Genomic DNA, 16,560 nt, shown 5'->3' with positions numbered 1-16,560 from the left:
CCTTGTGTACTGTAATAGCTATCTTAAGCCATCCGTCAATGTAAGAGAGGGAGGCGACAGAAATTGCTAGCGGCTTGCTGCTGTCCTGTGTGGTTTAGGTTCTGACAAAAGCGATGTATGTCGATGAATTCCTGACTAACAGGGGCAGCTACGCGAACAACTTCCTAAACATATGCATGTTTATCGAGTAATTAAAGAGCGCACTTTAAAATTATCCATCATACAATTTCATTCTCCTTCTGTGAGCTTTTATTGATTTCAGACTTTGTTTTCGAACTTCAGATCATTAAAATGGCTGCATGCACCATTTACCAAAAAAAAAACCATCGTATAGATAAATACAAGATTTACATTTACATACTTGGTAGCAAATGTTGACGGCATTCTTCATGTAACAAAAACAACATATATATTATCCAAGAAAGCACGATCGCCATGAAATATAATTGTTTAGGGCATATCGCGCCCACATGACTAGCTAGATAGAATTCAATTTATTTGTACGAACAGCAAGCAGGCAGACTAGCTCCTTGGACTGAGCCCAGACGTGACCTCACGGTCGGTGGCTTCGTTTTCTTGTGGTAGTGTGTTTATTAAAGCTTCGACAACTAGCTCTCAGCTCCGTAGACCTTCCCCTTCAGACCTTCAGCCGCCTGTGATTAAGCACATATTAGCTAGGTAGCTTCTAGACAAACACGATATTTTGTTTGAAGATATATTTTAGAGTCAACCTTTGAACCCACAATTGCAGTTGTATAGTAATAAAGGTGTTGGTATTAGATTACATCACTTTTTAGTGACATAGGTGGAAGAATGCGCAGGATTCATTTTTCATGCAGGTTATTCTTTCCTTCTCTGAGTGAATTGAGATTCCATGCATGTTTATAAGAAAATGTGAATGGCATCTGTGTTGCTACAATTTCTGCATGGTGTAATGCACGAGCTAACCACTAATTAATACCCAGTTATTATGCGAGTAAATTGCATAAAATCACCACTTTAATGGCTAGGTTTGCAGAAAACACCTCGTCTTTTGTAATCGTTTTGCAAAATCCACTGATCGGCGGATCTAGCTCTGTTAAGTGAGATTATGACAGAAGGGGCCTGCAGTCAGGCTGATGTGGCACCGCTTAGCATCTTACATGTAACGGCGGCGACTGGTAACATTATCATCCCTTTGTGGGTCCACCTGTCATTGGAAGGGAAAAGAAAAAAACTGGTTCGTCTTGTCTTCACGCAAGACTTCGCCAGATCCACCGTCGCCATTGCCTCACCCAGGTCCGCAGTCGCCATTGCCTCGCCCAGGTCCTCCATCGCCGTTGCCTCGCCATCTTCTGGCAGTCGACCACCGACGTCGGCGCCTCGCTCCTCGGCTGGAGCCATGGCTACTACAAGGGCTGCATCCCGCCATGGTCTGCATCCCCCTCGGCTGGAGCGTCGCCGTGGTCTGCATCCCCCTCGGCACTGGTGTGCACCAAGGTCTGTGTCCCCTTTGGCACTGGTGTGCTTAAGCTCGCACCCAAACCACCGATAGCTTAGGGAGGATCTGCTCGCTCTTCAACCTCAACGGCGGAGGAGGGGGCATTGGATCCTGGCTATGAGTGGCGCCGCTGCCGCAGGAGGCGGAGGGGCGGCCTGCTGCGACGCGCGTGGTAAGCTCCCTGGGTCTAGGTCTTACGGAGCCGGCGCTCGCCCCCCGGCACCAGCTGCTGATGATGGAGTTGGCCAACCGCTGGCCGCCGCACCTTCTCAATGTCGGGAACCGCCTCGCCGCCCTTCAGTTCGTCTAGATCCGGTAGGGATCGGGGCATCCCCGCCGGATCCATGTTGCCCACCTCTATTGCATCGCCAGAGACCGCCTGGGCGAACCTCCTGCGCCCTACAACACCTGCACGCCTGCGGTGTACTGCACCTGCTCGATAAAGTGACCAAGTGGTCTGACATAGAGAGTGTTTCACTGACAAGCGGGTCCTGTGTCCAGCAAAACGATTCGATGTAACGGTGTGAGAGTTTGGTGCCACATCAGCCTGACTGGCGGGCCCCCTCTGTCATAATCTCACTTAATAGAGGCAGATCCACTGATCAGTGGTTTTTGCAAAATGATTACACAAGATGGCGTGTTTTTTGCAAAGAAAATGTAACGTGGTGTTTTCTGGAAACCTAGCTTTCAAATTGGTGGTTTGCTGCAATTTACTCGTCATTATCCAGCAAGCCTTATTAAGTTGAGTGAGGCCACCGTTCAAGTTTTCAGAAAGATCTTATTTCAATGTAAAAACATCTTCTTTGTTTGAATAATTTGGATGGTGTGTTAGAGAGGAAGTTGAGTTTTACCTCTTTGAATTTATAAGCTGCCCTAATCACTTGGTCTTTAGCCTGAATTTTTCTCTGTCAGGAAATAACAGTAAGAAACATTATCATTAGCTGTCAAAACAAACAAAAGACTATTAACTGTTCTGTAGACCATCTATGCTTTGGTGCAATTCGCAGAAAACAACATGCAATCAACGGGCAATAATATTTTGGTTACGACATACATGTATGTGTACTTGGTTAATGTAGATGCGAGCCTATCATCTGCGACAGCTAAGAAATTTACAAACTCTATGGTGCACCACATACCTCCTTGGACAAATGATGATAATTTGATATTGTAACCATGATTGTTAATTGTTAAAGGAAAATTTAGACATACAAGCATCAAGCATGAAGCATGCTACATGTAGAAAGATTTAAAAGAATGTAAACATATTTACTTATATCATTATTGTATATGAAGGACTTACCCATTTCTTCCCTATATCTAGAAAGAAAACTTGTTTGGACAACACAACTACATGTTTCCCTAATATGCAGAACAGAAATGTATAATAGAACCGTCATTTTCTGGGTAGTTTTGGGATGGTAGGATTGCACTACAGGAAACGTGTTCATCCAGGACAGCAGCAAGCTTCTGCAGAACTAATTAGGTAGCTTTTGGAGTCTCAGTTGTGTTACGAAAAGAGTATAGTTAGGAAAGATTTGGAGTCCAGTCCGAGTCTGTCTCATGGTTTGTAACTCCTTTATACAGAGATGATCATAATCGAAGAAGGGAAGCAATAGTTATCCATCTATTCTCTACCTCGTTCTTCTCTCCTACCCCATCACCCCTCTTATGTGCATGCTATCCTAGTTTTTTTTTTTTTTGCAAGGGGAAAGAAAACTCTCATTGCTTAAGGGGGCCTCTCAGCCATAGCCAAGTTTACAACAAAGTCCGGCCCAGCAGTAAACCAGACTGCCGTACATGGGGTAGTACGGCCATACGCCGCCAGCTCATGGCCAACAATGTTCTGCCAGCGACTACAATGGGTGAATAAAATCTCCCTGGCATCTAGCTCAACTAATATGTTTATTCCCTCTACAAGTGTATGATGCTGCGACCTGTCTGTCGTGGGTGCTCTGAGCATCGACACTGCCTCCGCACTATCCATCTCAATGATGATAGGCAATGAGGTCTGGTGTAAGGCCAGATCCAGGCCCTCTCTACAAGCTGAGAGCTCAGCCTCTAGCGCATTATCACATGTACGGAGCTCCCTGCATGTGCTATAGATGATATCACATCTACCATCCCGTAGGACCATCCCTCCCAGCACGACAAAACTCCCGTCCGTGTTGACCTTAGCCCAGCCCCGGCTGGATCTAGCGTGGCCGTACCTTTGCCACCGGACTCAGCCTCACACTCAGCTGAGTAGAGCTGACCACCATCTTCCCCTTCTCTAGGTTATCACCTGGGCATTGCTGTATGCACATGAGTGAAGTGATGTAGCCATGTAAGGAGCATGGGGACGTCTCAGCAGGGGGTGGCGATTTGTATGTGTGATCTCGTTACCCCCATATGCCAGATTCTACACATGATCATGATCACCAACCAGCCGCGATTGCCGTTTCATCTAGGGGTTCCAACAGCGTGAATAGCCACTCTGACCCTGTGTTGTGGATAGACTCCACCTTGGTAATGTTCCAGTCCTGGGCATGCTATCCTAGTCACTGCTGCATCCTAGCCCGACTAGCTGGTGGGGAGGCTACAAGCCAAAGCCGCCTATCCGCCACAACTATTGCCTGTGACAAGTTTCCATGTAACAGCAGATCTCATGCGACAGAATTATTATTTTGTCGCATGAATTTTTTTTGTGTACAATGAAAATAAGTCCTACAAAACTATGATCAAGCTATGCCGCTACAATTATAAACCATTTCCTTTCTATTACTTAAATTCCTTGTTTGGACAACACTCAAGTCTAATTGTTACTCTCGTACTCACTATTACACTCATGTATATTAACTTACCATTAAAAAACTCATATTAACTTACCAAAAAGGTGAAATCTGGTTATTTACCCAAAAAGTTGAGTAGCTTTGGATTATGTACCCAAAGCTGGATGTAAATTGGTAAAAAATTACCGGTACGGGCTTCAATGTAACTAGAAATAAACATCTGGCATTTTCAATTTTATCTGCAAATGAGAAGGCGAGAATGCGAGAGTGTAAGCAAGCGAGTTGCTCGTAGGGCTGTCCCGCGTGCACCTGCCGCCGGTATGTCTCCTGGTGGCAGATCAACCTGACGCCATCCACCCGTACGTCATCTCAACACATCCTCACCAAATCATCGAAGCGTAGTGCCTCCTCGACCATATGTCCTGATTTTCTTTGTGCTATTTATAAAACCAGCCACACCAGCAGCATGGGAAGCCCCCGGTGCCACCAACGCCCAACACGCCCGACCTCCATTGCTACTGCTAGCGAGCTGCCAACAACTGACCCACCGGCACACCTCAAGCAAGCTGCAGGAACCCGAAAGCATGCACACGTATGTGCATACATGTAAAAGGACTATGGGTGTAAGTAGGCTAAGTAGTGGCTGCTCCCACCTTTGGTGCACCCATGCAGTAAACAGTTAATTCAAAAAAATAGAAAAAAACAAAAAAAATCTGAAACTTGGAGGATGTGATTATGAGCAAATGCTTTAGGAGCTTGCAAAGTTTGGTCAGCAAAAAACATCAAATGATCTCCATATAAAACGGAATACAAATGATGTTCTGCACCCACGTTATTGTTCACGTGTTTTCAGCACAACTTTGTTTTTTTTTATAGATTTCTTCGGATGTTATTTCACCACCAAATTTTGCAAGAACCTAAAACATTGGGTCTTAATCACATCCACAAAGTTTCAGAATTTATTGAAATATTCTGCTAAGTTTTTGATCGGGGGTGCACCGGGGGTGCAATGTGCGTGGGTGCACAAAAACCAACAGATAAAGGGTTAAATTTGTTTACTTTATAGAGCCCCCCCCCCCCCCCTCTGGGTAAATTATGAAGTAGATTTATATAATTTTTGGCATTTTATCGATTTGACAATCAACTTTGGGTATGCAATCCAACGCTACTCAACTTCCGGGTAAATAACCAACTTTCCTTTACATGGATAAACCAACATAATGCCAAACAAAAATACAATTAGTTAAATTAAAGATTAGAGGAAATGACTGGATAACTAGTATTTGAAATGCATGAATAACTGGTGTCAATATCAAATTGTACAAGGATATAAAGATGAGAAACAAGCAAATACTTACACTAATTGTATATAAGATAAATAATATAAGCATGTCGCCTGAAAGTGTGAAATAGTAGTTACCACAACTTCGTAGCCAAGTTCCAATATTCTCAATGTCGGTTTGGGCTTGTTCTGGTTCAATCTTATCTCTTCCTCGAATGCATTCTTCATAGTCTGCATCTCTTTGTGCTCATCAAAGACTGTAACATCAATATGCTCAAGTGAAGAGAGGTTCTCTAAACCCAATATGAAATCACCAAACTGACGTACTGTGCGATGCACACAGAAATGTAACTGCAGAGTTTGGAGACTTCGCATGGCTCCTTCTTCAAACCTCAGCATCATGGTGTCACCATTGACACATAAGCTCGTTAGACACAGAAATGGATAACCACTGTCAATGACCAACCGTTTACCTCTTCTGTGTTTAGGTTCCTTCACCATTATGTAGAGTTTTCTGAGAGATGGTATGCTCCAAAGGACTTGAAGATCCTGCTCTCCTAGTGTTTTCATTGTAATACTTAGGAACAACAGTTGCGTTAGTTGAACAAATGTTGACGGCAGCTCTTCTTCTATTATTGTGGGCCATATGTCTAGCACTTGCATAAATTTTAGATTCCTAATAGCTTTCGGGATCTTAGTGATAGATGTACCCTTTAAACGCAGATATCTCAGGTGAAACAAACTGCATAGATCCTTCCAATGATTATTATCCACTTTATCGCATCCAGTTAAATCCAACACGCGTAGGACTGGAAAACACGAAAGCGCTGGCAACAAACTGAAAGCTAGGCTAGACACAGTAAGTGACCTCACATGGGCCAAGCCCGTGGTTGTCAGCTGATTAGCAACTTCTTCAATGCAGGTCTCGATGGACAGTCGGCGGATCTTACTTGGTAGATACACTGGCTGCTGACCACCAACTATAGTTAGGAAATTCTCCTCATTTGACAAGGAAATGATAAGGTCACGCACCATATCGTGAACACAACAAGAGCGCACTTTGTTCTCATTGTCAAATCTTTCAGGTTGGACCAAGCTTTTATTAATGAGTTGGTCCAAGTAAGCCTCTCCTACTTCATACGAGCTCTTCCCCTGTTCTTTTTTCACAAAACCTTCACCCACCCATTTCCATATCAGTTCTTCTGTTTTAATCTCATAATCCTCTGGATACACACTAAGATGCAGTAAACAAGTCTTTAGGTGTGGAGGTAGATCAGAGTAACTGACTGATAATATCTGTCTCATGTTCTTCACATCATCATGACTATTATCTAGCCCTGAACCCATAGATTTATGCACCTTGGACCAATACTCATGTGTATGTGCTCTTTCCATTTTACTGGACAGCAAACTAGCAATTGTAAGGATAGCTAAAGGCACCCCACCACATCTTTTCAGAATGTTCTCAGATACTTCAACCAATTGAGCGGGTGTTGTTTTATTCTCAGTGCCATATATTCTTTGGTAGAATAACTTCCTTGACTGAACAACAGAAAGAGGTTGCAGACGATATAAACCACCAGCTTGCTGGGCAACATCAAGAATGCGAGTTGTTGTGATTATTTCACTTCCATATTCATTTTCAGGCAAAGCATATTTGATATTTTCCCAGACAGATTTATCCCATATGTCGTCAATAACAATCAAGTACCTTCAATTAATAACAAAACACATATATCATAAGGCTATTTAAGTTCTAATACATTGAGCAGAATTGAGCTATCTAATAAAGTTTAACATAAATGGCAAAGCAAATAGAGAACATGAGGGTTCTGCACTACTGCAATTTCCTTGTGGCGTTCATGTATGAAACATTGAGGAACACATATTCACATACATACCTCTTGTTTTCAAGGAATGTTCTTATCTCACTAATGAGCTGTTCTTCACCCCAAGATGCCTCATTAATATTCTGGTACGTGTGCTTGTCAAGTTGATGGAGCAAGCTCTTGAAAATCCGCTTCATATTAGGATTAAGAGACACTGAAATAAAAGCCGCACAATCACATTGCGGTTTGTGTGTTTGAATATCGACTTGTCCTTTCATCTTCTTATACACTGCATTGGCAAGGGTTGTCTTGCCTACTCCACCAAATCCAACAATAGAGACCACCTTGAGCTGTTTCCTGGAAACCTCGTCTCCTTCTGTCAACATCTGGACTACCTCAAGGCTCTTCTCGTCAATGCCAACGAGCTCCGTCGCCTTTTTATACAAGGTTGACAGGCGAAGGGTGTCAACAGTTGGACCGCGTGGCTTGGCAGGAGCCTTACCGTCAATCTGGTACCTTTTACGCCGCTCACTGATCTCCTCAATGCGTCTCTTGATGTCTTCGATATCGATGCCGATCTTGTGCCGAATCTTGCCCTTGGTCAGCAGGCTGAGGCACTTATCAATGAAATCCCTGAAGCTGTGCGACTTCTCTGGCTGTCCATGGGTTTCGATGTGCACCATGAACTTGTCAATGTTATCTTCGAGGTCGTATGATAGGTCCCTCACATCCTTGGCCCAAAGCTTGATCTGCCTGTCAGGCGGCTCATCAATTGGCGCCTCAGAGATCTCAACCAGAGCCGCCTCCATATGCTCCATTTCAGCTTTGAGGAACATGATCTCGCCTTTGACACCCTTGTGAAGGTTGTACTCCTTGGTGATCAGGTTGGCGAGCTTAGGCAGGAGGGTGCCCATCGCTCCGGTCACGACCGCGGCCATGCTTGGCCGCACACGTTATCTCTCTTGTTTGTGGAAGTTGGCGTTGGTGATCTACTTGGTAAAAGAGACCAACCTAAAGAATGGCAGCATAATAAATTAGTCTGGTCCTTTCAAAAAATAAATTTAGTAAGGATGATGGCTAATAAGCCAAAACTTTTGTAAGAAATCCAGGACAAATTAAACGCCCTCGGGACCAAACAAAAGGGAGAGTGAACCGATGGTGAAATATTTGGAAAAACCTGCAGCGCGGTCTTAATTAGTTACTACAGAGCAGATATACAGCAATTCTGCTTTTTATTTTCATGGCTGATAACAAATGAATCGTAGGGAAGCAATGATTCCAAGACATGTTGCTTTGCGTAACATGACTAATCAATCCTGTGTAGCAGGATTGCTTAAAGAGCAGCAGCAGATCCGGAGGAAATTTTGCTCAAGGGGAAAAAGAAGAAGAAGGCGATTACCTATCTACTACATAGTACAGCAGCAGATCTGGAGGACGGGCACTCTTGACTTGGACTTGAGAACCGAGCGCTCATATCGCTGCCGTGTCGAGCCAAAGGAGGGGCGCTGACCGGCCGCCGGCAGAGACCTCGACGGAGAAGGAGGTGGACGGCGTCGCGGAGGCTGAGGCGGACGCTGGATCTCGCGCGGAGGGGAAGGAAGTGGAGAGTGAAGCAGCTAGCGAGTGAGGTGAGCGCTCTCATGAGAATCTAGTGAGGCCGACATGAAATGGTGGAGAGACTGTTGAGAGCGACCCCTTCCTTTCTTTTTTCTGATTAGTCTCGCAGCATTGATGGAAAGAAAGATTCCGTGTCATCCGTATCTATCCATAAACATAGATAGAGCTTTGCGCAGTGGAGTGGAGCGAGGGACCAGGCAACAGTGCAACACTATTCTCCTCCATCGGAGCAGACGTCCGTTTGAGTGGGAAAACGAACGCTCATGTCCGGTCTGGACCGGCTTAGGCCAACTCCACCGCGCGACCTCAAACGGACATCTGTTTTATCCGGATTCTGTCTGTTTAAGTAGGGCGATGGGGTCGTGTTCGGGCCTGCCTGGAATGCGGTGGCCGTACGCCCAGCGCGCGGCCGCATCCTTTTTATCCCATCCTGTCTGCCTCCATTTTCAAACAACAATGTTTCAAATACCAGCGGCCGGCCTAGTTCACGCCCGGCAACAAAGTCAGCGGCCTACACGTCCTCGCCGGCAACACAGCCAGCGGCCAGCAACACAGCCGGCCTTCAAAAAGAATAGTTTTGTTCGCCGGCAACACAACCAGCGGCCGGCAACACATCCAGCCTTCAAAATGAATCAGGTTCTCGCCGGCACACAGCCAGCGGCCCAACGGGTGGCACTCATGCCAGCCTTCGAAAAAGAACGGCCACGGCCGATCGGACGGACCTAGTTCAGGCCGTCGGCGTCGAACATCTCCTTCTGCCTGGCCTAGAAGCAGCTCCTCGTCTTGTCGCTCATCTTGCTCAAGTCCATGCTCTTGGTCGCAAGGGCGACCTCCTTCGCTTTGGTTGCGGCTTTGGTGGCCTCGATGTCGAGCTTCCTCTACCTGGCCTTGACGTTCTCGGCCTCGATGTCGAGCTGCCTTTGCCGCGCCGCCTCCTCCATGTCGATCTTCCATCTCTTGGCCGCCTCCTCCATCTCAAGCTTCTTTCTTTGAAGCTCTAGGTATTGCTTCATTTGCTCGTCCTTGCTTTGCCGCTTCTTCTCATCCCTCACATCCTTTTGAGACATCATTCCATGCAACGTCTCATGCAAGGCCATGGATGAGGCATCACGTATGTCGTCCACCTTGGAGTTGATCTTGCCCCTCGGCCTCTTCAACGCCTCGCCATCTCCACCTACGGCGAACTTGGCCGTCTTCTTGCCTCTCTTCCTTTGTAGCTCACGGTATTGATCCTTGAACTTAGGATAATTGTTGATGATCGTCCAACAATGCATAAGAGTGAATGGCTTGTCATTGTGCCGGGCCTTGAATGCTTCCAAAGATTGAAATGCCTACACCACAAGATCAACAAGAATTGGACATGCAAGCATGTACAAGGCCGAACTCACTTGGCCGTAGCAAGGAAAGGAGTAGGATGAGGAGATACCATGTCCCCAACGCCGAGACCACTCACGGGCCGTGCTTCAACGCTCTCAAATGCGGCACAATATTTGTTGCACTCTTGTTGGATGAACAACCACCTCTTTTGAATCGAGGTGATGCCACGGTTGCTTGTGATTTGGTAGGGCTCAAACATCTTCCTTTCATGGAAAGTTTTGTGGACTCTCGTCCAAAAAATTAGGCTCAAACATCTTCCTTTCATCGGCAGTGAACTGGCCGCGACGATCCTGATTTTGGGTCTCGTCAGGGTCACAGACAGGGACATGCCCACCCTCGTAGATCACTTCCTCCATGAACTGGTCGTAGTAGGGGTCGTCGACCGGTGCCGTTGATGTTGGCATTCCGTCGAACAAGACGCGGGGGGACGGCATGGTGCCCATAAACGGCGGCTGTGCTTGCTTTCTTTGCATCTTGACGACCGGCCGTCCGCCGCTGCTGGACCCAGGGGTGACGTTGAGGTCGATGACGACCGCCGGGCACGGGGAGGATGGTGCGATCACGGTCACGTCCGGCGACCCCGAGAAACGGGTCTGCCCATCGTGCCTTGGCGGGGGGAATCCGGGCGACATTGGCGTGGTCCGTGACGTCGGCGACTGGCAGTGCGAAGGCCGGGGGACCGACGAGCCTGTTCTCGCCGGACCGACGGCCGGTCCAGAGAAACCGACTGGACGACAAATTCCCATCATGAGGAGGGCGTGCGCTTTGCTGACGATGGCCTCCTTCTCCTCGACCTCAGCCTTGCGCCGCGCGGCCTCAATCGCAGCGCGATCGGCGACGAACTTGGCCGCGGCGATGTTGTCCTTGGCGACCGCCCTCCGGCTCCTCTTCGCCGATTCCGCGTCCAACTTGGCGATCTCCTCTGGCGTGCACTCCGACCGCGGCTTCCTTGGCGCCTTGCCCTTCTTCTTCTTGGCCATTCCGGGCGGGTCGACGGCCAGGCCGCCGGAGTTCGGCTGGTGTAGGATCGAAAGTATGTCTAGAGGGGGGGGGGGTGATTAGACTACTTGACCAAATAAAAACTTGCCTTTTTCCAATTTTAATTCTTGGCAGATTTTAGCAACTTAGCACAAGTCAAGCAATCAACCTACACATGCAACTCTAGAGTATAGCAGCGGAATGTAGAACAATTGCATATGAAGGTAAAGGGGAGGAATTTGAGGAGGCAAACGCAATTGGAGACACGGAGATTTTTGAGCCGTGGTTCCGACAGGTGGTGCTATCGTACATCCACGTTGATGGAGACTTCAACCCACGAAGGGTAACGGCTGCGCGAGTCCACGGAGGGCTCCACCCACGAAGGGTCCACGAAGAAGCAACCTTGTCTATCCCACCATGGCCGTCGCTCACGAAGGACTTGCCTCACTAGGGGTAGATCTTCACGAAGTAGGCGATCTCCTTGCCCGTACAAACTCCTTGGTTCAACTCCACAATCTTGTCGGAGGATCTCAAGTGACACCTAGCCAATCTAGGAGACACCACTCTTCAAGAAGTAACAAATGGTGTGCTGATGATGAAATCCTTGCTCTTGTGCTTCAAATGATGGTCTCCCCAACACTCAACTCTCTCTCACTGGATTTGGATTTGGTGGAAAGAAGGTTTGAGTGGAAAGCAACTTGGGGAAGGCTAGAGATCAAGATTCATATGATAGGATTGGAATATCTTGACCTCAACACAAGTGTAGGTGGTTCTCTCTCAGAAAATGTAAGTTGAAAGTATAGACATGTTCTAATGGCTCTCTCCATGAATGAAGAGTGGGTGGAGGGGTATATATAGCCTCCACACAAAATCTAACCATTACACACAACTTACCAATCTCGGTGGGACCAAATCCTGAAACTTGGTCGGACCGATTTAGCAAATAATGTGACCGTTAGGATTTTCAGTGGGACCGACATGTCAACTCGGTGGGACCGATGTGGTTAGGGTTAGGGCATAACGTAATCTCGGTGAGACCGATTACACAAACTCGGTGGGACCGATTTTGGTAATAAGCTAACCAGAGATTTGGTCAGGCAAACTCGGTGGGACCGATTCGCTCATCTCGGTTAGACCGAAACGTTATGAAAGGGAAAGAGTGAGTTTGCATTGCAATCTCGGTGGGACCGATCACTCATCTCGGCTGGACCGTAACGTTACGAAGGGAAACAGAGAGATTACAATCCCATCTCGGTGAGACCGAGATCCCTATCGATGAGACCGAAAAGACTAGAGTTTGTGGCACTGGCTGTGACATCTAAACTCGGTGGCGCCGGATAGAAAGAATCGGTGGGGCCGAGTTTGACTTTTGGTTTAGGTCATAGGTGGATGTGAGAAAGTATTTGAGGGCTTTGGAGCATATCACTAAGCATTTTGAGCAAGAACCTCATTAAGCAACACCTCATCCCTCCTTGATAGTATTGGCTTTTCCTATAGACTCAATGTGATCTTGGATCACTAAAATGGAAAATGTAGAGTCTTGTGCTTTGAGCTTGAGCCAATCCTTTTGTCCTTAGTATTTTGAGGGGTCCACTTTTCTCATCCATGCCATCCGAATCATTGAGCTTTCCTGAAATATTTATCTTGAAATAGCATTAGCTCAATGAACTATATGTTGTTAGGAATTATCAAAACCACCGAGGGATAGTTACACTTTGAATCTCCCCCTTTTTGATAATTGATGACAACATATAGATCAAAGCTTCGACAAATGATAATAAGATTGAAAGACATTGTCGCTTTGAGAAGTATGTGAAAAACAAGACATTAATAGGAAAAGGGCTATAGATGATATGGACACTAATGGCGCACCAGACATGTGGTGCGCCATTAGTATATACTAATGGCGCACCATATGTTGGTGCGCCATGGACACTAATGGCGCACCAGACATGTGGTGCGCCATTAGTATATACTAATGGCGCACCATATGTTGGTGTGCCATGGACACTAATGGCGCACCAGACATGGGGTGCGCCATTAGTATATACTAATGGCGCACCATATGTTGGTGCGCCATTACTGTCCAAATACTAATGGCGCACCACATTCACGGTGCGCCATTAGTAATAATTTTTTTTAATTTTTTTTTTCAAAACTAGTAGTGGCGCACCAGGGTGCGCCATTACTAGTTAAACTAGTAATGGCGCTCCACTTCCACAGTGCGCCACTAGTAATTTTTTTTCAAATTTTTTTAATTTTTTTTCCAAAGTTAGTAATTGCGCACCGTGGCGCACCGTGGGTGTGGTGCGCCATTACTAGTTAAAACTAGTAATGGCGCACCACACTCACGGTGCACCATTACTAACAAATTTTTTTTATTTTTTTTCTTTATTTTTTTCCAAAGTTAGTAATGGCGCACCGTGGGTGTGGTGCGCCATTACTAGTCAGTAATGGCGCACCGTGACCCAAAATTCCCCCCAATGCACCCCCTGGACCGCCTTTTCAGTTTAAAAAAAATAAAAGAAAATGATGGAAGTGTCAAAAAATAAAAGAAAATAAGTTTCCCATGTGATATGTGGTCTAGTTGTTGGGAAAATTTGCAAATATGAATTTTGACTTTATTTGCAAAATCTCTCAAGAATTTGTAAAATGGGCATAACTTTTGCATACTAACTCGGATGAAAAAGTTATTTATATGAAAAATCATCTACTCGAAAAGTCCCAGTTCATGCCACCAACCGGGACCAGTGAGGTGCCTATATATACCCCCTCGCGTAAGAGCAGAGCACACTACTCTGTTTTTTCTGGCCGCCGAGGGGAGAGGGCTTGGTGGTGCTCTAGCTCACCTCCTATGCACACAAGGTGTTCGATGGAATGCCCGAGCCACACTACTTAATCTTTCTCCTCTCCAAGCTCCATTTTTCTCAATATTTGTCTAGGTTTAGCGGTCCGTCACGCCCCGTCTCCGTCTTCACCGTAGTCGATCACCCGTGCTGATCTCATCGCCGGCACCACCGTGGTGAGCCTCTTGTTCTTATATTCTTTCTGAAAGGAAAAATATTCTTACTTGTATGTTTAGATAGATACTTGTATTATTTTCTTACTTTTATTATTGCATCTTATATAGTGCAATGGTTTTGGTATCCGCCCCTGTCGGCCCTCGTCCTGTCTATGATTCGGATGTGGTATATATTATCTTTTCATAACTATTGGTTCATTTATTGTTTATGAAAATTATGCCGACATGTGACATAGATTTTATTTATCTAGGAGGTTGTTGAACCGGAAATTCCAACCGACCCTATTGTCGAGAGGTTAAATTTAGTTGAAGAAGAAAATATATTCTTAAAGGAAAAAATAAGAAAAATTGAGGAGGAGAAGATGATATTGGAGTTGCATGTTGCGGATGTCGTCGATGATCACAAGATCAAGATGGATGCAATGCGCTTGAAGGTTAGAAAGATTAGATAATATGCCATTCATACCGAGGCTTGGTATCATTATGCCGTTGGATCAGTTGTTACCTTGGTTGCGATTATGATCGCATTTGTTTTCGCATTGAAATGTTTTACATAGTTTCAATGTATGGTTTAATTAATTTAGATGCTCTGCAGAGCTTTATGTTGTTCTGTAATGATTTTCGCTTGAAGATGAGAACTATGTATGTACTTTGGTTTTAATTTGATGATGAACTTCTATTAATTTGGTCACTTAATTATCTATTCATGATGTTCTGTAATGATTTTTGACACACTTAATTATATATAATGCATGCAGATGAACCGACAATGGATGTACGGTAACAGACACACCTCTGAGTACATTAAGGGCATGCATGATTTTCTCGAAGTGGCTTAGGCAAACAAGCAGAATGATGTTATGTGTTGTCCATGCCCTATAGGTGGGAATACGATGTCTTACTTTGACCGGAAAATCCTTTAATCCCAGTTCGTGCCACCAACCGGGACCAAAGGCCGCCGCTTCCCGCCCTTTGGGCTGCTGAAAAGAGGCCTTTGGTCCCGGTTGGTGGCACCAACTGGGACTAAAGGGTGCATTAGTCCCGGTTGGTGCCACCAACCGGGACTAAAGGCTTTGCTATATAAGCAGCACTTAGCAGTTTCGACCAAATCACCCACTTCTCCCCCGACGCCCCCTGCTCCTCCTTGTCGCCGTCGCCGCCCGACGCGCCTGCTCCACCTTGCCGTCGCCGCCGCCACCGACGCCGTCAGGCTGCTCGCCTTCGACGTCGCCGCCGCCACCGATGCCCTCAGGCTGCTCGCATTCGTCGTCGCCGCCGCCCCCTGTGAGCACAGCCTGCTCTCGCGCCCCTCCCGTCCCGCGCCCCAGCGCCCCTGTCCTGCGCGGCCGCCGCGCCACCGCCCCTGCCCTGCGCGGCCGCCGTGCGCCGCCCCTGTCCTGCGCGACCGCCGCGCCGCCGCCCCTGCACTGCGCTGGCGCCGTGCGCCACCACTGTCCTGCGCGACCGCCGCGCCGCCGCCCCTGCACTGCGCTGGCGCCGCGCACCGCCCCGCCGCCCCTACATTTTTATTTTTTGCATTTTTATAAAAATGTATATATGTATGTATATATGTTCTCTGTGTATATATATATGTTCATGTATATATATGCAAAAGGTAGATTTTTAGAAAAAATAGTATTTTTTTCTGTTCATATATTTTTTTGGTGATATTAATTATTGTAAATATGCAAATGTTTGTATATTCATATGAACAATGAATTAGGCAAAATCTTTACTTTTTTTCTAAAATTTCTATTTGAACACTATTTAAAAAAACCAAGCATGAAAGAAGACAGACGCCGCAGCCGCTCCGTCTGCTCCGGCGTCTAGCAGTACAGCCAGCAGAGGCGGGAGGCAATACAGATACGGTCCTTCTCTCAAGCCTCTAGAGAAGTTACCGTACGAGAGGACCAAGGAGGAAAATGCGAAGATCGTGCAGGCCGAAGTGGACGACTTCTTTGAAGGGTTGAAAGCAAAGAGACATCCACCTCCGGAGGAGAAGGTAGATTCGGTGAAAGCAAATCGCACTATCGATGTCGTGAGGAAACCACCAAAGTCTCCGCCGAGAACAAACTATGAGCGCATTACTGAACAGACATATCTCGAAGCGGAGCGGTCGGGAAGTACTGTCAGACATCAAAGGTCAAAAGAACGAGCCACTAGTAATTTTTTTTCAAACTTTTTTCTATTTTTTTCCAAATTTA

The 16,560-nt window shown here is 46.3% G+C and overlaps 1 protein-coding gene across 4 annotated transcripts; it reads right to left on the bottom strand.

Moving 5' to 3' along the window:
* Positions 1-331: 331 nt before the first annotated feature.
* LOC125527507 (disease resistance protein Pik-2-like) lies at positions 332-9,034 on the bottom strand. Of its 4 annotated transcripts, none has more exons than XM_087545484.1 (5): positions 8,762-9,032; positions 7,435-8,373; positions 5,672-7,244; positions 2,332-2,385; positions 332-653 (listed from the first exon to the last, which is right to left on the bottom strand). In XM_087545484.1, the coding sequence occupies exons 2-5, from the start codon at positions 8,298-8,300 to the stop codon at positions 609-611; spliced, it is 2,538 nt and encodes an 845-aa protein (XP_087401610.1). In that variant the 5' UTR covers positions 8,301-8,373; positions 8,762-9,032; the 3' UTR covers positions 332-608. The 4 variants fall into 4 exon arrangements, with proteins under 4 accessions (XP_087401610.1, XP_087401611.1, XP_087401612.1 ...); XM_087545483.1 differs by lacking the exon at positions 332-653 and adding an exon at positions 741-1,937 and having other exon boundaries at positions 8,762-9,034; XM_087545485.1 differs by lacking the exon at positions 2,332-2,385 and having other exon boundaries at positions 8,762-9,033.
* Between the last annotated feature and the right edge of the window lie 7,526 nt (positions 9,035-16,560).

This window comes from Triticum urartu, chromosome 2A (genome assembly GCF_056163025.1).
Source record: "Triticum urartu cultivar PI428250 chromosome 2A, HENAU_Tu73, whole genome shotgun sequence".
Lineage (NCBI taxonomy): Eukaryota > Viridiplantae > Streptophyta > Magnoliopsida > Poales > Poaceae > Triticum > Triticum urartu.
The sequence above is the reverse complement of the archived record's forward strand: the minus strand, read 5'-3'. Positions and strand labels throughout refer to the sequence as shown.